This window comes from Agelaius tricolor, unplaced genomic scaffold (genome assembly GCF_023055355.1).
Source record: "Agelaius tricolor isolate 1412-34295 unplaced genomic scaffold, bAgeTri1.0.p SCAF_1, whole genome shotgun sequence".
NCBI classification, from domain to species: domain Eukaryota; kingdom Metazoa; phylum Chordata; class Aves; order Passeriformes; family Icteridae; genus Agelaius; species Agelaius tricolor.
Genome location: NW_027269261.1, coordinates 83193981 through 83217357, shown reverse-complemented (window position 1 = coordinate 83217357; position 23377 = coordinate 83193981). Strand labels below are relative to the sequence as shown.

Here is a 23377-nt window from a genome sequence, read left to right as displayed (position 1 = left end):
ACAACTGCAAAGCAGAGAATGAAGACTGGCATTGCAGAAGTAAAGGTCCAGTAAGGGCTGGAATTACATCACTGATTAATTAAGAGCAATCTTGGTGGAAACCAAATTATGTACGGAGTAGTACCATGCAGAAATGCTTTGTGAGATATAAGGGTATATAATGATACAAAATCTTGGTCCAAGTGAGCAGGAATGAGTGAGAGTAAGTCATACTTTAGTAAGCAGCCAGGCACATGCCTGCTTTTCAGTCATGAGCTATGAAAACTAGGATTCATAATGGACTTGCAAGTTTCCATTCTGACCTCTGTGCATACATATGTGTAAATTTTGGAGGAGGATTGTTTTCCAGCAAAATCAGATCGCTGTGGAGAATACCTAATTTTACTTGTCATACAGTGAAACAGAGCGTCTGGACTGGAAATGTTATGCCTTTGTGGATTAGTGTAAAACCAATACACTTTGATTCTTGGATATTGAAATATTTTTAAAATGTTACAAATGTAAAAACTACTTCCCTATGTTTTCCTCTCTGTAGCTGAGATCTTTGTATTTAATATGTATGTGATTGTTTACATGGTCATGAACATTTAAGGCATTATAGTAATCAGAAAATATAAAACAAACACTGATTTAAAGTTGACACTTTTAAAATAATACAATCCCTAAAATTTTAGTATGTTACTGATGCAGCATAGATAAGGTGTGCCAGTGTTGTAGACAAGAAGTAAGACTTACAAGGTGAGTATTCACTTTAAAAATGTTTTTACTCTCTTTCATAAAATTCTTAGATGTATCTGTTAAAATTAAATTGTTGTTTTAGTTAATACATGAAAGATAATGTGTAAGTTAAATTCATAGTCAGAATAGCAGTTGAAACATGACATCGTTCTACAGTCAACAGAGAAGGGCAGCACAAATCTATGCAATTTCTAATTGTATGCTACATTCAAGACTATTTTTTTCGGATTATTTTGAGTGATTTTACACTGTTTCCACAGCTCTTTTTAGTCATCTCTAGGGCTGTCCAAAAATTCTTGAACGAGAATCCTTTTGAAGTAGGAAGACTTTTGGCAGAGTAGCTTTTTAAAGAGAAGTGTCAGTTTTCTGGGATAGTTCAGTTCTTTTGTCAAATTATTTTGGCTGAAAACCAGGCGAGTTTAGCCAAAAATATTCTCATGGTGTCTCTTGGGAAGTGTAGTTTGTGCTTTGCACTGCATTTCACTACTGGCTGGACCTCACAGCTGAACCACACTTCCTGTAAGGCTGTGTGGTCAGGGTCTCACTATTTTAATTTCCCTTGATGAAAGGAGTGTTAGGGTGTATTTTGGAAAAGTTAGTCTTGTGAAAGAGGCACAGGCTGGGCTCATAAGGCATCAGCTGGTTGATAACTAGTTGGCAGATTCTTAAAATCCGATTGCTTCCTTCTGGTTTGCACGAGCCACAGGCCATCCTGGTTTTCAGCCATGAGAGTAGGACCCTTCAAGAGAGTGTCAACAGAAGGTTTAAAGCCTTTTGTTGTTTTTGGCCATGCAAACACCTGTACAATGGAGAAAATATTTAATAACATTTCTAAGGCTTTGTTAATGCTTCTGCCAACTTTTGTACTGAAAGTGTTCTATTTTATATATTTGGAACTGAAAAATGCAAGGGAGTATGGCTGGATGATCAGATTTTTTAAGAACTGTTAAGAGGAAAACAACTTACTAGAAACCTGAAGCTTTAGAAAGAGGTGGTTTTGAAAATCCAGCAAGGTGTCATCTCACCCATGTAAGTGGCTCTTCGAAAAATCTAGTCCTGGGTCTTTTGCCTTGTATAAGATTTTTGTGGTCAAGAAAAGAACAGAAGTTGGTCCTCTTAAGCACTTCATCAGTGCACCAGTTTTCCATAGGATCCTAGGGTCCTTAGCTTCTGTGACTCTTTGCATGCTGCCCCCTCAAAAATTTATCAGAAGATTGTTTAGGAGGTCCATGGGGTGTCCTAGAGGCCAGGACAGAGCAGTATGAAATGGTGAGGGGTTTTAGGGTTTACATTGGTTTTCTTCTGCACTGAATCATAGAATGGTTTGGGTTGGAAGGGACTTTTAAAGATCTAGTCCAATAGCACGTGAATGGCTGTGCAATATGGAGTGAGTGCAAGAGAGCTAAGGGCTGAAGAAAGTGACTCACAACAGTCAGACAAGTGTGTGATGGCCACAGCAGCCATCTGAAAATTGCTTCTGAGAGGTGTTCCATGATTCTCTGCTGCATGTGGATCAATTCACCATCTTTAGTGCCAAATGCTGCTGGAACTAGAATTCTGGAAGGTGCAAGCTTACCTTGAATTTGTGTGTTGAGTTGTCCTTTAAGCATGGAGATTTTGAAAAATGACTCAGAGAAAAATGTTTTGTACAGTTCTCTTTGAGAACTAGACTGCTGCTACCCATATCACATAATATTATAATTATGTCATATAATAACCTGCTGTCTGGGACCACTTACCCAGGAAGTAGGAGGTCTAAATGCAGCTCATTGCACTGCTCCAGACCTCCACCTCCCAAGGAAAGGTGCCCTTGTAACTAACCAACATAGTAATTTGGTGTGCTTGGAGGAGACTGAATGATTTTGGACGTGTTTCCTTGATGGAAATGTGCTAGGTGGGAGAAGAGTGTCTTGTTATTCTTCTCAGGCAAGATGTTGACCATCTCTGGTCTGTGCAGTAAGAAAAGCTTAGACCCCCCATTTTCCCAGTAAAACCACAGGAACCTCCTACCTCTTAAGGTGGCTGGATTGTTAGCAGATGGTTTTGGATGCTTGCTTTGAACCTGGGATGAGGCCACAGAGAGAGATTCGGAGGTAGTGTTGCCAGTGTTGAACTTAAGCAGCTCTCACTTGGAGGTTTAGGAGTGAAAAACGGGAAAAGGATGAAGAGTGGAAAGAGAAACTGCTTCAGCTTTGGCTGCTTTTTTGAATAAGAACTTTGAAGAATGAAGCTGTATCCATAAATGTACTTAAGTTCCTGTTACCTGTTGTTGGTCTTAGGTATGGCTCTCTCTGTGATTATTTTCTTTTTGTCCTGTTTCCTAGTTGCAGAATAAGCATAAATAACAGCAACCTTCAGACAGTAATATAAGATTTTCTGTTTAATTTGAGTGGTTTTCAGACTTAGTTGTGGACCACTGCAAAATCTCCTGTGATGGTGCTGATGATTTTAGCAAATACTGAAACTTGCTGACAGGTATCCATTTATTCATCTTTAGTGGGCTCTTGAGAAATGGTCTATGGGCCTCCAAGAGACCACGGATGAGATGTTGAATGCCAGGGTCAGTCTGGTCTTTGGAAGGACAAAATTATAAAAGTGATTTTATAATTTTAATTTTACTTATATAGAGAACTTTTTGTTATCAACAGAGAAAGTTTTGTAAGAGATCTAATTTTTGAGAATTAAAACAAAGAGCTTTAAAAAATTTGATATGAAAGAACCAGCATTGTTAGGTGGCACAGTAATAATAGCCAATGAATTAAAAACACCAGACAAGAATCTAATGAAGACCTCGCACAGGAAACAGAAAAAAACCAAATAGCCTTATTAAATAGGAAAAGAAAAATGTGTATCAATGAGCTTTGTCAGAATGGTGTTAATAAGAAAACAGGTCTCTAATGGGTCACTGGAGTGGAGCTATGTTCAAGAAATGTTAAGGAAACAGATACTGAGAACATGTGGAAGAGCAAGAGAAGGCCTGATGGTGCATGCAGAGGAGACTCCAGAGTGCTGGATCTGCCAGCAGCACCTACAGGTGCACTTGCAGTGTTTCTCTCTAGCTGTGCAATGAACTTGCAGTCTAAGGCTAATGTAGAGACTAAATGAGATGATGATGATGTAGTGAGAGCCATGCTGTGCTGAAAAAACTCTTTATTGGAGGTTATCTTCCTTTGTTGTTTAGTATCTTCGTGAACTGGGTTTGTTCAGCCAGAAGAGAAGGTTTTGGTGTGACCTAATTGCAGCCTTCCAGTACCTGAAGGGAACTTACAAGAAAGATAGAGAGGGACTTGTTACAAAGGCCTCTAGTGACAGGACAGGGGGAAAGGGCTTCAAAAATTAGATAGTAGATAATTAGATAGTAGAAAAATATTCTTTACTGTGAGGCCCTGGAACTGGCTGCCCAGAGAAGTTGTGGATGCCCCATCCCTGGAAGTATTCAAGGCCAGGTTGGAGCTCTGAGCAACCTGGTCTATGGGAGGGTGCCTGCCCATGGCAAAGAGGTTGGAACCAGATGACCTTTAAGCTCTCTTCCAACCCAGGCCATGATATGATAGAGGATATGTCATTTTATGTAATTGTGAAGTGTCAAAAACTCTCAATTGTCATTCTCTACTTTTATGACTGTTGTACAAAACCTATAGAGGGGCTTGGTGGGTAAATGGCCTCCAGCCATGGCCAGCCCACTACGTCTGACAGACTGTCTCCTAAGCAACTCTGTATTTAAACACACATTTGCCTAATTACACTAAATGTACAAGTGATTGCATCACACTGTTCCTTGATTCTAGGGAAGATGACATTAAACAGTGCAGCTTCAGTGACTGAGTACATGGACTTTCTGTTATGTAGAGAACTGATGCCTCTGTATCTTTTTGGCAGCACTGAGTAACTGTGGCAAGTCTTGGTTTTGTTTTCATTGTTCCTTTTCTTAAGTCAACTGGTGGATGTTGGGATTTCAGGTCAGTTTACTCATTACACCACTGAAGCCTTTTATTTTACTGGTAACTGCACAATCAGAACAGTAGCATTAGTTTTTGCTCCTGTAAGTGCCCTATAAATTCTGAGCAGACAAACGTGGAGGTTTAAGTTCTCATTGCTTAGCTGTTCTGCAGCTTCTTAATTGGAGCACAGCTGCCCTCTGGTCATGTTCTAGCTGTGTGAAAGGTACATCTGGTGCTATTGTTAGAGAATTTGCTGAGTACCAAAGCAGTGGAAATGCCAGTAGTTATCACTTACTTAACACAGCTTGTTATATTATTCCCTAGAAATGTACATTATTAAAATACAGAAATCTCTCAGGGCAGTTGGTTAGATGGAAGGACTTCAATGAAAAAATTTCTAAGAGGGTTGTCATCCTCAAGAATCTTTTGGTAGCAGAAGCATCGCGATATACATTTAAGGGAAATAACACCTTTATATGGATTCAGATAAACACCCTTGCTTGCAAATTCTGTTCTTCACATTCTATCTGTTTACATCTGAATTAAAAGATGTATCTGAATTAATATTTCAGATTTACAAAATGAGATGACATTGTCAAAAGCATCTCAAACTGCATGCAATCCATTGTACTCCTCAAATTTTAAAAATATTTGTCAACCGGTGCATTGTACATGACAAAGTATTTTGAGTGCATGTGTTGTGGCATGTGTAAGACCTGCTCTGGGAGGTTTTGCCACTGAAAGATATTTCCACTAGGTTCCTTTTGGCAGTAGCTTTTACTCTGGATCATGGCTATTGCCAATGATACAGACTGATTAATGAAAGTCTGCTGTGGCATATTAGTGTAAGAATACTTTGACTTCTGAGAACTTTGTTAATGTCTAGAACTGAGTGCCTTTTTGTGTGCTTCAACTAAGTTACATCAGACACATAGAAACCTGTTTATTTTCCCATTGCATTTTGCTTATACAACCATTTCTGTGTACCAACCATATATTTTCTATTAATGTGGGCAGCTGTTTTGATAAGTTCCCCTTTCTTTTGCCTCTTTCCCTAATCTGTATTTGGAAAGGTGTGTGAGAGCTCTAAGAATAAAAGGACATTGGGTAGTACTATTGCTATCAAGATCACCTGTCACTTGTCCAATGAAGATATAGAATCATAGAATGGCCTGGATTGGAAGGGACCTTTACAATCATCTGGTTCCAACCCCCCTGCCATGGACAGGGACATCTTCCACTAGACCAGGTTGCTCAAAGCCTCATCCAGTCTGGCCTTGAACACTTCCAGGGACGGGAACTTCCTTGGGCAGCCTTCCCACTCTCACAGTAAAGAATATCTTCCCAGTATCTAATCTAAAGCTACTTTAAATTTCACTGTAGTCCTGTCACTATATGCTCTTGTAAAAAGTCTTTCCACATCTTTCTTTTAGACTCCCTTTAGGTACTGGAAGGCTGTAATTAGGTGACTCCAGGAATCCCAGTATCTCAGCCTTTCCTTGTAGGAGAGGTGCTCCATCCCTCTGGTCATCTTGGTAGCCTCCTCTGGACTCACTCCAACAGGTCCATGTCCTTCCTGTGCTGGGGACCCCAGAGCTGGATGCAGCCCTGCAGGTGGGGTCTCAGCAGAGCAGAGCAGAGGGGCAGAATCCCCTCCCCACGCTGCCTCTGATGCAGCCCAGGGCACGTTTGGCTCTCCAGGCTGTGAGGGCACATGGCTGGGTCATGTCCAGCCTCTCACCCCCTCACACCCCCAAATCCTTCTCAGCAGGGCTGCTCTGGGTCTGCTCATTCCCAGCCTGTGTTGATATCGGGGATTGCCCCAACCCAGGTGCAGCACCTTGCACTTGGTCTTGTTAAACTGCGTGAAATTCCATGGGCCACTTCTCCAGCTTGTCCAGGCCCCTCTGGATGGCATCCTGTCCTTCAGGAGTGTCACTGCACCACAGCTGGGTGTCATCTGCAAATCTGCTGAGGGTGCACTCAATCCCTTCATCCATGTTACTAATGATGATATTAATTACATTGATTCCAATACAGAGCCCTGAGGGACATGACTTATCACTGATGTCCATCAGGACACTGAGCTGTTGGCCACCACCCTCAAGATGTGATTGTCCAACCACTTTCTTGTCCATCGAACACTCCATCCATTAAATCCATATCTCTCCAATTTAGAGAGAAGATGTTGTGGGACACCGTGTCAAAGGCTTTACAGAAGAGAAAGACAGAAAGAGATGATTTCCAAACACCTCAAGAAAGAAATGACATCTGTAGCCCTTCCCTTGTCCACTGATGTAGTCACGTGTAGAATCACACAGGATCACATGTAGAGTGTTAGTTGGTCTCTCAGCCTGAAAGTAAAAACAACCTTTTGTTGAAATAGCATTGACAGTGCCCCAGTTCGAATGCAAGATTTTGATCATCTTGCCACAGTGTTTTGTTATATTGAGGATATCACTCCAAGAAATATGTCCTTGTCATTTGAGGATAACACTCTTGGATTCTTTCCATAACTCTTGGTGGCTTGCGTGCTATTACAAAATGCCTGATGTTGTTGTATTTCCTATGTTCTGTATCTTTTGCTAGTTATTATTTTCCATTGCAGCCTAGTATTTTGCCATATCTTTCCTTCGTTTAAAATGTTCCCACTCTCATTATGTGCTGGGATCTTTTTTGGTTTTGGGTGGGGTTTTTTTTGTGGGTTTTCTTGTAGGTTTTTTGTTTGTTTTGTTGTTGTTGCTTGTGTGATTGTTTTTGTTTGTTGTTTTGGTTTGGTTTTGTGGTTTTGTAGTTTGTTTATTTGTTTGTTTTTCCTGATAATTTAGTCCCTTGAATTCTTTCACTTATGTATCTTCCTGTTTTCTGTATGCTGCTGGCATGCAATGGCACAGTTTTGTAACACACTGAAGGCCATCTCAGCTGCTGCCAAGGGCATTCCTTTCCTTGGCTGGCATAATTTTTCACAGGAATTATGGCCATTTTATCCTTGCCAGGAATGAAGGAATTAAATCAACTGAAAAACAACTTTACAAGCAGAGGAATATCTTACTGCTGGAATAGCAGCCTGTGCTAGCTGGGGTCAGCTGGATGGTGACAGTACAGAGAAGGGGAGTGGGCTACAGAGAAGGGCTAATGTGTGACTGCAGCAGGAAGCCAGGCTGCTGTTAACCCTCCTGTAAACTGACTTAGCTAATTAGCAGTGATGGGACACCTCTGACCTAACTAACTTTACATACCTGCAAGGCTGAACTAGTGATAGTCAGCAATGAACAGGTACCTCCAGAGTCAGTTATTGGTTGTTCTGTATTGGGATGAAATGAATCCCTGTGCCAAGGTGCCTTTCTCTGACTTGGCTACACAGTGTTCAGAATAATTTTCTCAGACTGACCACCTAAGCCAGAACAGTTAAATCCCCTCCAAGGGTCTGTTTAAAACTAACCTCTGCTGGCTTGAGGTCTGGACCTAAGCAGAGTTATCCTGATAAACGGGCATCTGCTAATGGCAGCTGTGCTCTGTCTTGTGGTTCACTTTTTGAGGTGTCATATTGAAGCATTGGGAAGAACTGGGAAGCAGTTCAAGTGGCTTCCCTTTATTCTTAGAACCTCCTTTAATTGTAGTTGTCACTTATCTAATGTGTGAGAAAAGGGGCTCAAAAGCTGTTTCAGCTCTTGTTTTTTTTCCTCATGAGGAGTAGGTTATTGTGACAACCAAAATCAAACCTTTTTCCTGTCCCCTCACCCTCTGGGATGGTGCCATTGCTCCTCTGTCCTTTCTCTGGTCAGATCTCTAATTTTTCCCTTTTGCTCTATGTCCACAAGTAGTCTATATCCTATGATTTGTCTCTTGTTTTTGTTCTTCCTTTAATCTCATAACCTGCTTTTCTTAGATTTTGTCTTTTCTCTGGATATTTCTGACCTGTCCCTGTGTTTATACATGATTCAATTGTGGGACATAGAAACAGAAATCAGAAAACTCATTTTACCCAGTTTAGTCTAGTGTCCTACCGCTAGGCTTGAGCTGGCTTTGTCATCAGGCTTTTTCTCTGCTTCCTCTCATTCTTTAATGTAGCATGCTTGAGTGTAGTCTAATTTCACTTGTTGTGTCCACCCAATGTTAGCAATTACTCTCTTGGGGAACTGGAGCTGTGTGTTTCAGTCCTTTTAAGTTAAGGATCTTCCATAGTTGTTACTTCACACCCTTTGGATCAATACTTGAATGGCACTTCTGTTGTGCAAAAGGCAGGTGCCACTGCTGCCATGGCTGGGATGATTGGATGGGGCCTTGATAGACTTTTCTGTCTCTCCTCTACACCTCCCAGAATGGAACTGCAGAACTGGGACAACCCCCTCCCAGGGTGAGTTTGCCTTTTGAGCCTGTCCAGTGCCCTCAAGAAGACAATGGTCAGGCCCACTTAGGAAAACTTCCAAACACCTCAAGAGTGAGAATGTGTTGCAAAGTGTAAGTGGGAATAATATTGCACAGATATCCCAACTTCTGCAGCTAGTCCTAAGCCTCTGTGGATAGGAAGGGCTGAAAAGCAATGCCTTAAAATGTCATAAATAAAATTACAAATGCATATGTTCATATGATATATTTATTCATGTACAGAAATGTTCCATACAGCATTCTCCACATCATTCACTGATTCTTGGTGAATCTTTGGCTTTTTATTTCCTACAGATAACTGTGTGGGGATAGTATGAAGTTTTCATGTAACTGCTTTATAGAAGAACTGATAGTTAAATTAGAACCCTGTACACTAATTTGTTTGCTTGTTTGTTTGTGGTTGAGAATACAAAAAATTTGATCTGACATATAACAGTGATGGCACCCAAAATCACAAGCTGAAGGCAGAAGAGATCTTGTAATGTAGTCAAGACTTTGACTGAAACATTGCATGAGAAATTCTGTTTAGTATTTCTAGTTGTCTCTGACCACCAATTTACATAAAAACAAAAATATCCTTGAGTGTTATTTTCTACAAAAAATCCATAGATTGTCTAAAATCCATAGAGAACTACTGTGAAAAATTTGGCACTCGGGTCCCATCTCCCTCGAGTTAAAAGTTTTGAAAACTTGCTCCTTTCTGGCACTACTTTATCTCACTCTTGCTGAAGCCTCGTTTTTACACTTTCAGTACAGATGACAGTAAGTTAATTCTAATGTCAACTTATTGACTTCAGCAGAACAACATCAGGATGAAATTTGTCCCAGTTTTTAAAAACATTCTTCTTGATGAAAAATGAGACCACTCTATCTACATATGATAAGGGCATCTATGTTGACAAACTAATGATACCTTACACCTCACAAACATTGTGTGAGGAAATGGCTCTATTGTGCCAGTATTAAGTGTACTTTGGGGAGCAACCAAGGACTTAGTATCAGTTTGCTTTTTAGGTAATGCTTGCTTCCCATCAGCTTAGACTCACTCTTTTGTCCTCTACAGCAAATCTCGCTGTTCTTTAGCGTCATCAGGAGCTGAAATGTGTTATGTCTCTGCTTTATGCTACTCCATGCTCCATAGATTTCACAGAGGCTTGGTAACCACGGCAGTTATGGTCCTCATTTTTGCAATTCTACAGTATTAATATTTAGGGATTTTTTTCATTCTTTCAAGTCCATTGCTTTAACCTTTAAATCAACACGTAGGATTTAACTTGAGAGCATTGCAATGTTAGGATAATGATCACCCAATGTTTAAGCAGCTTTGTAATTGATTCTGATTTTTATAGTCCAGCTAAATGGCAAACGTTTGATTACCAAGGTAATGTGCAAGGGAACTGAGAGGACAAATGAGAAATGAGAAAATGAGAAAATGCTTAGATAAAGCAAAAGCCTAGCTACACAAAACATCTGTAGGTTAGGAAGATTAATAAGGCTGTAATGAAGAAAGATGAGGTCAGTGACACAGGTTTCATCTCCAATGTGAAAGGCTTCTTCCCCAGGGAATGATCCACATCCCTTGGGCCAAGGGGTGAAACACAGCTTGTGTCAACAGTGCTGGAGGCTTGTCCCTTCTGCTCCTCCCCGCTTCCCCCAGAAACCTGTCCTTGCCCTGAGGTGGGCACTGGAGGTAGCCCTGGGACTTAATTTATTTTTGAGTCTTTTATCTGTTCAAGATGTTTGAAATAGCATGGGGACTGTGTTACAGTCTGCTATTTTCTGGGCGTGATTTTGTGGGCATGTGTTGCTTTTCCTAGAATTCAGCTTTGGGCCTGCAGGTGGCTTGAAGGTACGTGAGCTGCCAGAGAGTTCTGCCAGGGAGGTGTTGAGATGTGGATGACAAGGACTTGAAAAGTCAGGGAGTGAAAACTGTTGAAAGTTATTGCTGCGTCTGTAGTGCTGACTCAAACCAGCTTGGGAAAGTCACTCACCAAATGTGGCTGTGGTTCTGCAGATTTCTGTGTCTGTACCAGAAGTATACTCAATTCAGAATATAGATAATTCAGCTCAGATACTTGAGAATGAAGTATAGTTTTTAAAATAACAGCAAAAAAAATCATAATGTGAAAACTACGCAGTGAAATAAAATCAGCTCAAAGATGAGTCCTATAGGATTATACAGAAGATTAGAGTTACTCTGTAGCTATTGGCTGGCTGAGCATTAATGCCAGCAAGCATCACTTGTCTTCTGCATTTTTCATCCATTAAGTTTCATCTTGGCGGATCATCTGTGTTGTTTCTTCTAAGTCCAAAATAATGGCATAGAATTAGCCACTGGCACTTTTGGAGCCACTGGTAGAGATACAGGGACTTCATGCATGAGGCATTAGCTGGCTCAAGTGATCTCCAAGCTTTCCATCCCCCCAGAGTTGGAGGGAAGTGTGGGAACTCAGTGAGTGCCAGCTGGCCTGGCTGGTCCTGCAGGGTTTTGAGCGAGCCTGTGGGGCCTTTGGGATTCTCCAATGACCTCTCAAGGACTTGTCATTTGAAGCTTGGCTTGAGAAACCTCTTCGCTTTTGGTGACTGAGGCAGATTTCCTGAAGCTGAGAGATCTCAAAAGTTGTTTTGAAATTATTGTGCTGGTTGCATTGATATGTTTTCATTTCTGATGGAAAATGAGGCACTTTATTATTTTTTATTTTTTTAAGTAAATACCGCCTTGTTCTTCTCCTATTTTTTTCCAATACTTTCAGCTTTCACTGATTTAATGGCCACTGTAAATGGCCATAAATTTGACTTTTGACCCCTGCATAGGCAGTGAGAAAATATTCATACTTTTACAAGTGCTGAACCATGTCTAGGTTTCTCTCTGGCATTGATTTTACCAATGCTGAAGATACTTCAAATACCAGGGCCAAAACAGTGTTTGAAAAAACAGGCTGGTCCTCCTTTATCTGAGGACCAGTTTCAGTGGGATTTAGTTTTCTTAAATGACTTTATGCATCTAGGTCTGAAAGGGCTTGAAAGTAGGTCAGAAAGACAAAAAATTTTCTAGGATTTTAAAGTGAAAATGTCTGCTGTAGCACATACCCGGAGATCAAACTGATTTTTCAATCAGAGAAAAAAATTTTAGCTGCAGAAGGTTTCTTTTGAAAGAAGGGAGAGATGGAGAAAGTGATATACAAAGTGCTTTTGTCTTGATTTCTACTATTAATGTGTCTCTTTACTGCAACCACAGATTCTAGAGAGTTTTTAATATGCAACCTCCTCAGACCTTCCTCCTGTTAGTGGCTCTTCTCAGACCAAGGTAATTTCCCCGAATATTCTTATGGATCTGGGTGTTGTTACCTGAATGACACTAAAGAAGCTTCTTTTTCTAGAACAAGTCCATTTCCTCTGTAAGCTGAGCTAATATGTGGTCAGTGGGGTTGTATCCCCTCTGTCTCTGAGACATGTAAGCCCAGTAGCAGACAGCAGGGAATGTGCTGAAGCTTTGTTGGAGATTTTGTTTTCCTCAGAAAATCCATCATGTGTGGCTGTTGAGCAGAGCCAAGAAGCAGCCTTGACAGTTCTCTGCTGCTCCATGTCTGTTTCATCTCTGAGCTGTGCAGGAGTTTGCAAAGGCAGATTAATATTTAACATACCTGGAGCCTTTGATCTTTCAGTTGGAGTCTGGATACATCTGAATCCTCATAAAATGCAGACAGAGGAGATGATGTTGCCTTTTATTCAGTAATGCAGAGACAGGAGCACCACTGTAATTTCAATTTCTTCCATCTCAGGCCATTTCATTCCACTCTCCAATTTGTCCATCAAGAATCCTTATCACCAGTCTGCCAGGTGCTCATGCTGAAATGGCCTAATTTCCAGGCTTTCAGCTGGGTATCTGAACCACTTGGCTTGAAAGCCTCTTTGTCTGATCTTCTGAATCCTGAAGTGCTTCTACAACATAAAAAAGTGGGATATTCTGCCTAGGATGTCCTGCAGGCTGGTGACCAGGTGTTCTCCTGGAAAAGGATTGTTTTGTCTAACTACCTTGTGAAGTGAACTTGCTAACACTTAATAGGAAGTTCAGAGTTGCACAGTAAGGCAGCACAAAATCTGAAAAATATGAAAGCTAAAACTTAAGGCATCATCCAGGCTGAACAGCTCCAACTCTCTCAGTCTTTGTAGGAGAGGTGGTCCAACCCTCTGATCATCTTTGTGTCCCTCCTGTGGACACATTCTAACAGATCCATGCACAGCTTTGTGGTGTACCTTCTCCTCTAGCTCCTGTTCCTCATCCTTGAGTGGCAAAAGTCAATTTTGCCCTGTACTCCTGAGAAGCCTCAAGTGATAATTGCTGCAATTGTGACAAAACTTACCATGGCCTAAATATTTGAGCAGCAGTCCCACACTCTCCTCGGTATTCCTTCTGGTTGGCAAAGCTTGTCTATGAAGTAGCTTATGCCTTACCCATTATAGGACTGTATGGCAGGTTGTGGAAAACCTCAGATAGTCCCTGTTCCTCCCTTGCCCCATGGGAAAATTACCCAACATTATCCAGGATTACCTTTTCCCTAGGGTTTCCTGGCCTACTGTAGCCCATCAGACTATGACTGTATTGAGATCTCTTGACCCAACAGCTCTTCCAAGCTCAAAGCACAGATAACCATCTTTTAAGGTGTGGTCCTCCAGCTGCAGGTCTCTCTCCTTTGGAAAGAAACCTGGGTAAAGATTTGGGTCAAAATGGACTCAAAGCATATACAAGTCTTTGCACCAGATCTGGATGATCAGTAAGAACTGATTGTGTATTGTGGCAACCCCCTGTCCCTCAATTGCATGTAGCAACAGATGGTGTAGCAAGGGGGTTGTGAGACACACAGAAACCTGGCCTGTAACTCATGCAATGCCCTCCACACATGAAGTAGGAGACAAAGTCTGCTCCCATCAGATTCCCTTGTTATAGTCTCCTAGGGGATAATGGAAGTAATTCAGAGGGACAATTTATTCCCCCAACTCCAAAATCATCTACTTGGCCTTGCTGCTATGACATCCTTTATGCCAGTTAATACCTTAAGGCCATCCCAAAAATAACAGTTCTGCTCTCCTAGGTCCCCAACATATTGAGGCACACAGACCCACATACTGGTCCCACACCTGTGCCTAATCCTATCTGGGTTATTTTTGAAGGGATTCAGGGAGTGGAAATTAATATAGCCCAATCTTCTTGCTCCAGATGTAAAATGCATATACCCTTATGGTGGCTATAAAAGATGATAAAAAACCTGTTATGACTTTCAGCTTATTTGTGTGTTACTGAGCTCTGGTTAAGGACCGACATGAAAAATATATCAGAAATACATAAATAACATTTTTGTCAAAGTGTTTTTACAGGCCTCCTAAATACTGTTTTTTACAGTCCTTTCACACAAACTCCATTTCTGTTTGGTTGTTTTCTGGGACATCTTTTCACAGTCTAATTTCAGGCAAGCCATTTCACTTGTCAGCTTTGACTAGGATATGTTTCAAAGGTGATTCTCTTCAGGAGTTATTGAAGACTCTGATTCAACTTTATTGAGTGATACAGTGAAATATTACTGCCTTCCACCCTCAATGACTTATATGAGGGCTATTGTATCAGACAATTTGCCTGGGCACAATTCCAGTGCTCAGGTAGATGGGAAGTGAATTTTTAGGCCTTTCAGTTGGTTCATCTGTTACTGAATTACTTCTTTAGAGCAGTATCCACTCTAAGTGGCAACTTAGTACTGACAACTTTCAGGGCAAGGCCAGGTGGCCAAGAAGGCCAATGATGTCCTGCGCTTTATCAGCAGTAGAGTGGCCAGCAGGACCAGGGCAGTGATTTCCCCCTGTACTTGGCACTGGTGAGTTTACACCTCAAATCCTGTGTTCAGATCTGGGTCCCTCACTACAAGAAGGACATGGAGGTCCTGGAGTATGTCCAGACATGGGCAACAGAGCTGGTGAAGCATCTGGAGCACAAGTCCTGTGAGGAATGGGGTTTAGCCTGGAGAAAAGGAGATGCAGGGGAGACCTTATTGCTCTTTAGAATTACTTGAGAGGAGGTTGTAGCCAGGGTGGAGATGGTCTTTTTTTCCTGGGTTATAAGAAATATGGACAAGGGGAAATGGCCTCAATTTGTGCAAGAGGGAGTTTAGATTGTATATTAGGAAAAAATTACTTCATGGAAAGGGTTGTCAAGCACTGGAATAGGCTGCCCAGGGAAGTGGTTGAGTCACCATCCCTGGACATATTTCAAAGACATGTAGATGTGGCACTTGGGGACATAGCTTAGTGACAGACTTGGCAGCCCTGGGTTAATGGTTGGCTGATGATCTTAGAGGTCTTTTCCATCCTAAGCAATTCTGTGATTCTAAGCCTACATGCTGCATTATCTCCTTTCACCTTTCCAGATAGCTGCCTCCAATCATGCACAGAAATCCTCCAATCACCTCCAGAAATCATGCACATAGAATTGCCTATTATTGGCATTGTTTAATCTCCTTCTTGTTTAATTAAATTTCTCCTGGGCTTTATTCCATACAGTCTAACAGCAAAAAACCTGCTAAATGTGCTGCTGCCTGTTTCATGTGTGTCTGAGGAACATATAACCTGCTTGGAGAAGCTGCACATGTGCTTCTCATGCTGTGTGGTTATGGCACACAAATATATATTGTGTTTGTAGTGGGATGTAGTTGTAGAAACTGTTGAAAGCCTTTGGAATTCTTATAACTGTTTATTCATTCTTTTGTTTAGGAGTCAGTGACCTGTAAGTGCTCATTATGAAGAGAGATCTGGTTTTCTTGGTGACTCTAATTAGCCTTGCCTTCCTGTCACTGCTAAGATCTGGATATCCTCAACACATTGCAGAGGAGTCCTGCTCTGTTCAGATTCTTGTTCCAGGCCTCAAAGGTAATGTGAAAGCCTACTCATTATTCCAATATTAATATTTTTGTTCTAGCAGGCTCAGTTGCATAACTGACAGTTTTAACAGAGACAAAGAAGGTACCTCTCAGTTGTCCTCTTATTTGGCCCTGTTTGTAGCCTCCTTAAAAATGAAGTTTTAAGGTCCATAAGGTAAAGTTAAATGGTTCAGAGAATGCATGCCAGTTTCCCAGATTTTCTCATGATCACTAGTGCTTGTTACTCTTATTCATTGACTGGTTGCTCTGTGTTTTTATACTGAGCAGTGCTACCCAAAAATTGTAACATCAAGCCCTACTTTATATCTGGAAAGGTTTTCATTTCCATTTTGCAATGTAATAGGAATTATTTTGTGTTTTCTTGTCTTATGTTTGTCTTCTTTGGATTTTTTAAGAGCTCAAATACCTCTTAGAAGAAAGCAAACATTAGTTAGGTCTTTGGCATTTCTATAGTTTTTTAAAAAGGCAACATTTTTACAGAATATGCCCCCAAACGCCTGCCCAAAGAAGGTGGTGTAATAAATTATTGATCTTTTCATAGGAAAAAAAATATATCTTGCATAAGAAATCAGCCACTGGGAAGAATTAGCATTTTAAAGCAGCAGCATCCATTATGGTTGTTGAAATCCCAGCTCTGTTTAGTCAATAACAATAATTCCCCTTGAGAAGGCTATGACATTTCTGTTGAAATATAACACTTTTGAACATGGGGAAATACTTTTTAACTAAGGACAAAAACCCCCATGAAAACGATTAGTTTATCATCAACAATAAAATAAAAAATAAAGCATTGTGTAAGAACCACACAAGAAACCTTTCAGTTTTTCTTGTAATTATGCCTTGTAGTGTCACAAAACCCACCCAACCAGAACTGCTGCCATTAATCTTATCTGTACCAATCTGGGCTTTCCTGAGTTGCCTGAGGGCCACAGGATGGACTGCAGGCATTGCCTGTTGTGGTTAACTGATTGGGAAGGGTGAGGCTCAGTTCTGTTCTGCAGCTAAATTGTTCACACAGCTAAATTGTGAGCCCAGCTTGGCCAGGGGTTTGGCTGAGGGGTAAACTGCCCTCTCCAGGCATTGCCCAAATTGTCTGCAGCTGCCCTCTGCTTGGGGCAAGAGACCTGGCCTACAGGGATGTGGGCTGTGCTTGGCCAATTTGCTTTAAGAATATATTTATTTCTTAATATTTATTATCGTTTTGTCTATTATTTTTATTGTTGTTATTGTTATTATTGCTATTAATGCAGCTTTGGATGCCTGAACTCAGCCAAAAGCTGTTCTTTACTATTTACTTCAATAAGTGGCTTTTGATCTTAATCTTCTGCATCTAACATGTTCTAACATGTTGTCTTAATAGTCTCAATGATGTTCTAACAAGAATATCTTCTGCAGATGTTCTTGTTAGAGAGAACAAGACTATATCCAGGCCTTCTGAGGTTTAACTAAGGCTTGAGTAAAGTTGTTTAATTTGTTTGATATATTTACTATGTAAAAGTGACTTACAGAGGAGAACACCACCAAGTTAAATATATGTTGTCCAAATTTGCATGAAAGATCAGTCAAAGGGTCAGATTTCACAGCCCTAAGCTTTGAAAATATTTTTCATATCAGAGAATTTGACAGGATGAGTTTTGTGACTTCTTTGCATTGATTTTCTTATTTTTGTAATCAGTCAAAATTAGCATCTATGATCACCATTGTAATGCAACAACAATAACAATAACAATAACAATAATAATAATAATAATAATAATAATAATAATATTGTTGTTGTTGTTGTTGTGCAACAAATGTTTTTAAAGTGTGTAAACTGTGCAGGACCCTTTGGCAGATGACAATTCTGAGCCTGGAAACCAGAGAGAGGCCTGAAAGCCACTGTGTGTTAATGATTTCACTCAGGTTCATAAGATGTAAGCCTTGCAAAATTGAGAGAGATTGATGTACAAATTCAGTGAAGCACAAAATGACCTGATACAGACCTAGTTAACGTGAAATCCCTAAAAAGCTTTCAATGTTCCAAATATGCTGTCAGGGGGACTGGCTCAGAGAGGTGGTGATGAGATACTGCTGTTCCCCACTGGCATAACTCCAACCCATTTCACTGGCCAAGGCTTCCTTTAAACTGAGCACATGTGTGGCCTCGTGCCCAAATTCAGCTGCCATGGATCAGGATTTGCTCACTGCAGCTTTTAGGTCTGCACCATCTCCTCCTCCTTCCCTGGGCTGCCAGCAACATCTCCAGTGGTGGAGAAATAGATTTCCACTGCTGCTGGGCATGGCTCTGTCAGAATCTGGGAAAAACAGATGCAGGGAAAAATGCAAGAAATTAGGGAGACCATGGGATATGTGAATGGCAGAGGATAGACACTTAAGAGGTGGTGGAAAAAGTGGAGCCCAAACGGGGTGATGAAGGAGAAAGTCATCAGGGAAAAGTACACAGAAGCAGGGGAGCATAAAGGAGCAATTTTAGAAGAACAGAAGGAAATAATAGGGGAAAAACAGAGGAAGAAGAGCTTAAGAATCAGAGTGGAGAGACTGGAAACTAAATAAATGTAAAATGACACAAAATCAATTAAGATCCCACAGAGTAAAAGAGAAAATCAGAAGGGGCATGAGATGAGAATGGAGGTGGAAATGGATGAAGAAGAAGGCTACTAAAGACACCAAGAATTGTAAAAGCACAAATGAGATTAAAGTTGGCAGTTTAGGTCTTAGGGGTAGGTTTTGGTGGTTTGTGGTTTGGTGGTTTTTCTGTTTGGTTGATTTTTTGGAGTTTCTTTTTTTGTTTGTTTTGGTTTTGAGGTTTTTGTATGTTTGGGGTGCTTTTGTTTGGTTTGATTTTTTGGTGGATTTTCTTGCTTTGCTTGTTTTTGTAGTCATTTTGGTGGGGTTTTTTTAGGGGGACAGATTTTGTTAGGTTGGTTATTTTTTTAACTCAAGAGTATAAAGGAGTAAGATGAAGAGTGTAAGGGGAAAAACCATGGCTTTGAGAATACAGACAGCAGACTGAACCATGTTTTAGAAAGCCAGAAACATTAATAATAGGAAAAGTGTGCTGTGTCTGAAAAAGCAATGGATGATGAAGCCTCTCTACACAGCTCCCTCATATTCTTCCTAAAGTCCAGTTTCTTTTGATAGGCACATGAAATTAAAGTTACTACTATTGTGGAGAAAAAAAATAACACAGAACAGTCCTTCAAAACTTAAATTCTCAGCTTGCCATCTTGTTTTGTCTCCCTTCTAGAGTCCAAATCAGGAGTTGTCTTAACAGTCTCAAGGTTGTTCAATACATAAAAAAGTTAATGCTATGTTAAAAAACCCAATTTTTTTACACTCACACTTGATGCATCTACTCACATGGGGAATATGATGCTTAATAGCTCACATAGTTTGGCAAGGCTAAGTTTCTTTTAAGAGTATGGGGCATCTCAGCACTGTGGAGCACTACTGACATCTCACCCTGTCTCAGCTGTACAGACAGTGCTGCAGTGTGCTGACAAGGAAAGTACTGTTTCCTGCAGTGGGGTTGGAGCAAATATCCAGGGAGGGATGCAAGAAGTGCAAGTGCTAAGGGACTGTGGCTAGTGGATGAGGCCACAACAGATCAGTCAGGTAGGGACCATAATGCACAGATCCCAGCCTCCTGCTCTGGAGGGACTTGGTTGTAGATCAAGGGACTGGAGACCAGAAAGGAGGCACAGGGGTCTCTTTCTTTATTTCATGAATCAAGAAGTTAAACATTATTGGTTTTTGGTGAAAAATTAAATTGATTATCTTGACAGAAAACTGTTTTGTTGCCCATGACACCTGCACAGGCTTTACTTCCTCAATTTGCACAATGCTCAGGGTACAACCAGCAAGAATAGGGACTTACACAAGGCAAAGCTGTGCTGTACCACTGATCAGTCCCTCTTGGCCAAGGTCCTGCTCTTTAAAACAGCTGATAAGAAAAAAATGTCAACTGGTCCGTAGCTGGGCCTGTAATGGAGCAATCTCCTCCTGGAGAAAGTTTTTAAAACACCCACACTAAGGAATGCAGTGTCATCGTATTATAAGAATAAATGCAGGCAAGTGTAATGGCCTGAAGCAAGAGTGATCTATTTTATTGATCCCTAATGCACAGCTTTCACTCTGAAGAACGTGTAAAGCAATAGGCTGTAATAGCCTGCTCTCAGCCTCCAGAGAGCAAGGGAAAGTCATTGTCAGGATTTATCTGTGGGAAGCAAAGAACTCATAGCCAGCCCTGAGGGGTGAAAGGCAATCATACAAAGCCTATTGGTTACTTGATAATAAAAATGTGACGTTCCCAAATGTGCCAAATTATAGCCTGTTTCATACTAACAATATTATTCACTGGGGCTTATGTGAAGTTTGTCCTCATTAAGGTCAGAGAATGGCCTATTTTTGCATGTCTGAAGGCAGGGAAGATGGTCTGGAGCAGCCTGAAGAATGAAAATATAACAGATGGAGGGCTGAGTTCAGCTCACAGCCACCTAGGTCTACAATAGAGAGATTTGGAAAGAGAGCTGGAGGCTGCATATTTGAAATGTGCCATGGTGTGACATGTTTTTACATGTCGTCTCTGTGACTACTCTCTGAACCACAGCTGCCAGCTCTGTCAGAGAGCTGGGCTTGTGGGCTGCATGAAAACCACTGACTTTCCTGCTGTGGTGCTCCCATCAGCTTTCTGGAGAGCAGCTAATGCCCACTCTCTTCCATAGAAAAACAGTGTTGGGATATCATATGTGCTGTGCTAACTCTGGGTTTTACATACCAACACTTTATTTTCTGTGGAAGCCATAGAACTTTCTTCTCCTTTCTCATACAAGTCTTGTTTTGTCAAGGTGGCTGTATAAATAATTCTTTAACCTTCTGTTTGTCAGAGATTTTAATTTCATGTCAATGGCAGAGTACAGTGGTAGTGTAGCTGTAGTGGGCAAAACAAGCTAAGCATCCCCAAATTTTTAATGAAAGGCACTAGGGAGGCTAACACTTTTTACAGAAAGTGATGTTTAAATATGCTGAATATAATGATGTACCACAAGCTATGTGCATGTAAATACACTACATAGTGGTTCATACTTCAGAGATTAAAAAGCACAGTATATAACTGGGTATATGAAGTAGGGACTTAATGTTTTCATGCTTAAAACTGGCCCTCTAATGATGGATGTAGCAGTGCCTTCTTATAGGCCTCAAAAATGGCATTTTTTTTCTTTTAATTTGAGGTCATAGTTAAGCCATTTTCACTTGAGACTTAAGGACGTCCTTAGCAGAGGCTTGGAAAGAGTTTGGTGAACACAGAAGTTTATGTGCTAAGTTGGGGACTGATTCTGAAGCTTCTGCTTCAGTGAATTGTGCTGTTGGCTTTTTGAAGGTCAATGATATAAGTAACATCCACAAAACTAGACCTGTTGTATGAGACTTCAGTAATGTATTGACAGGGTTTTCCAGTGTCTGCATCAATTGAAGAAAAATCTGTTTTCTGTCAGTCAAGTAAAGCTGTTAAATCAGATCACATCTGCTTCTATTTTTTTCACTGGAGAGAATGGCATTCTTGTCACGGCTGCTAACAGAAAATAGTCCTGGTTTAATATGATTCTTCTTTTTATTTACTTTTGTATCAACAGGGGAGGCTGGAGAAAAGGGGGAGAAAGGTGCCCCAGGTCGTCCAGGCAGAGTTGGACCTCCAGGAGAAAAAGGTAACTTTGATAAAGAAGATATTTTGGAAGTCATTCCTGAGAAAATGCTGCTTTTTCTTGTGAGATGATGAGGATGGGGGTCCTTGCTTCCTTAACTGGGTGACCTTGCCATTCTTCCTTGGCCATTTCTGTTTTGTGCTGTTGTGGTTTAACCCCAGCCAACAGCTCAGCCCCACATGACCACTCAGTCACATCCCCTGGTTTGGATGGGGGAGAGAATCAGAAGGGTAAAAGTGAGAAAACCTATGGGTTGGGATAAAGACACTTTAATAGGGAAAGCAAAGGCCATATGCACACAAGCATAACAAGGAATGAATTCAGTGCTTCCCAAGGGCAGGCAGGTGTTCAGCCATCCCCAGGAGAGCAGGGCCCCATCACACATAATGTGCCTTGGGAAAACAAACACCATCACTCCAAATGTCCCCCTGTTCCTTCTTCTTCCCCCAGCTTTACACACTGAGCACAATGCCAAACCTTAGGGAATTTCCCTTGGGTCAGCTGTCCTGGCTGTGTCCCCTCCCAGCTTCTTGTGCACTCCCAGCTCCTCACTGGTGGGGTGGGGTGATGAGCAGAAAATGCCTTAACCCTGTGCAAGCACTGTTCAGCAATAATGAATGTTTCTGTGTTATCAACATTGCTTTGGTCATACATCCCAAATATAGCACCCTCAGAGCTACAATGATAAAAATTAACTTAATTTAATTTAGCCAAAACCAGTAAAATTATATGCATTTCTCTGTAGACTAAGTATTATCTTCTGGTTAAAAAGATGTATTTTGGAAATTAAAAAAAAAAAAATCTCAATTTTTTAAAAAGGTCTCTGTGAAGAAAGGCATCATAATGTCTCCTTCATAATTTGTTTTCTGCAAATGAAAACCTCATATTAGATCAGAGGGGAAAAATTCACAAGGCTCAATTTTTTTGTTTCTTTTTTTCTTGTGAATTTGAACACTCACAACATCTTAATTAAAACCATTGAGGGAAGGCAGTAAGCCATAATAGGCAAAGATGAACACGAGTGTTCCCACATTTTTTGGATATGGGGAAATGGTGATAAATTTGTTTGCATTGTAGTTCAAAGATATTTTGAGCTCTTGAGAAGAATGGTGCTCAACAGTATTCAGTTATGCAGCTGAGAGAAACATAGCACTCTGTCTTGCAGAAAATTCTGGTTTTTCCTCCTGAAGCAAGGAGGAAATTTGACCTTCATAAGTTTTCCAGGAGGTTTGTGTTCTGAAATGTTCAAATTAGCAGGAGTCAAATCCTTTGATTTCAATATTGAAATTAAAGATTGACATTCCTGTCATTAGAAGGTTGGAGTTAGTTTTACTGAAGTGAGTTTACAATCTTTCTTTCAAAGCAACTGTAAAGATAATTTATACTTCCTTGTGATGATGCATGATCCATTATGTTGTTCCTTTAGGCATTTACAGAAGTCTGATACTGATTACCCTGGGATCAAACCCCATAGCTAGAGCTCTTCCTCCTACAATACATTGAAAAAATTTTAACTTCCATGAGGCGTGTGTGTGTTCAGTCAATGTATTTCCCTTATGTAGATTTACTTTCAAGGATGACTCTTAGAAAAAAAATATTGGAAACTAAAATTTTGGCTCTTGTAAGGCAATACCGACTGAAGTGTAGATGACAGAATATTTTAGGCTAAACGGTTGTCAAG

General features: G+C 40.7%; 1 protein-coding gene across 5 annotated transcripts in view; it reads left to right on the top strand.

Moving 5' to 3' along the window:
- Nucleotides 1-23377, top strand: part of COLEC11 (collectin subfamily member 11) — a 44834-nt gene that overhangs the window by 8791 nt on the left and 12666 nt on the right. For all 5 annotated transcript variants that reach the window (XM_071441320.1, XM_071441316.1, XM_071441308.1 and 2 more), the window contains exons 2-3: nucleotides 15828-15983; nucleotides 21628-21699. In XM_071441320.1, coding sequence (XP_071297421.1) covers nucleotides 15854-15983; nucleotides 21628-21699 — 202 coding nt within the window. In that variant the 5' untranslated portion in view covers nucleotides 15828-15853. The remainder of the gene's footprint in view (nucleotides 1-15827; nucleotides 15984-21627; nucleotides 21700-23377) is intronic.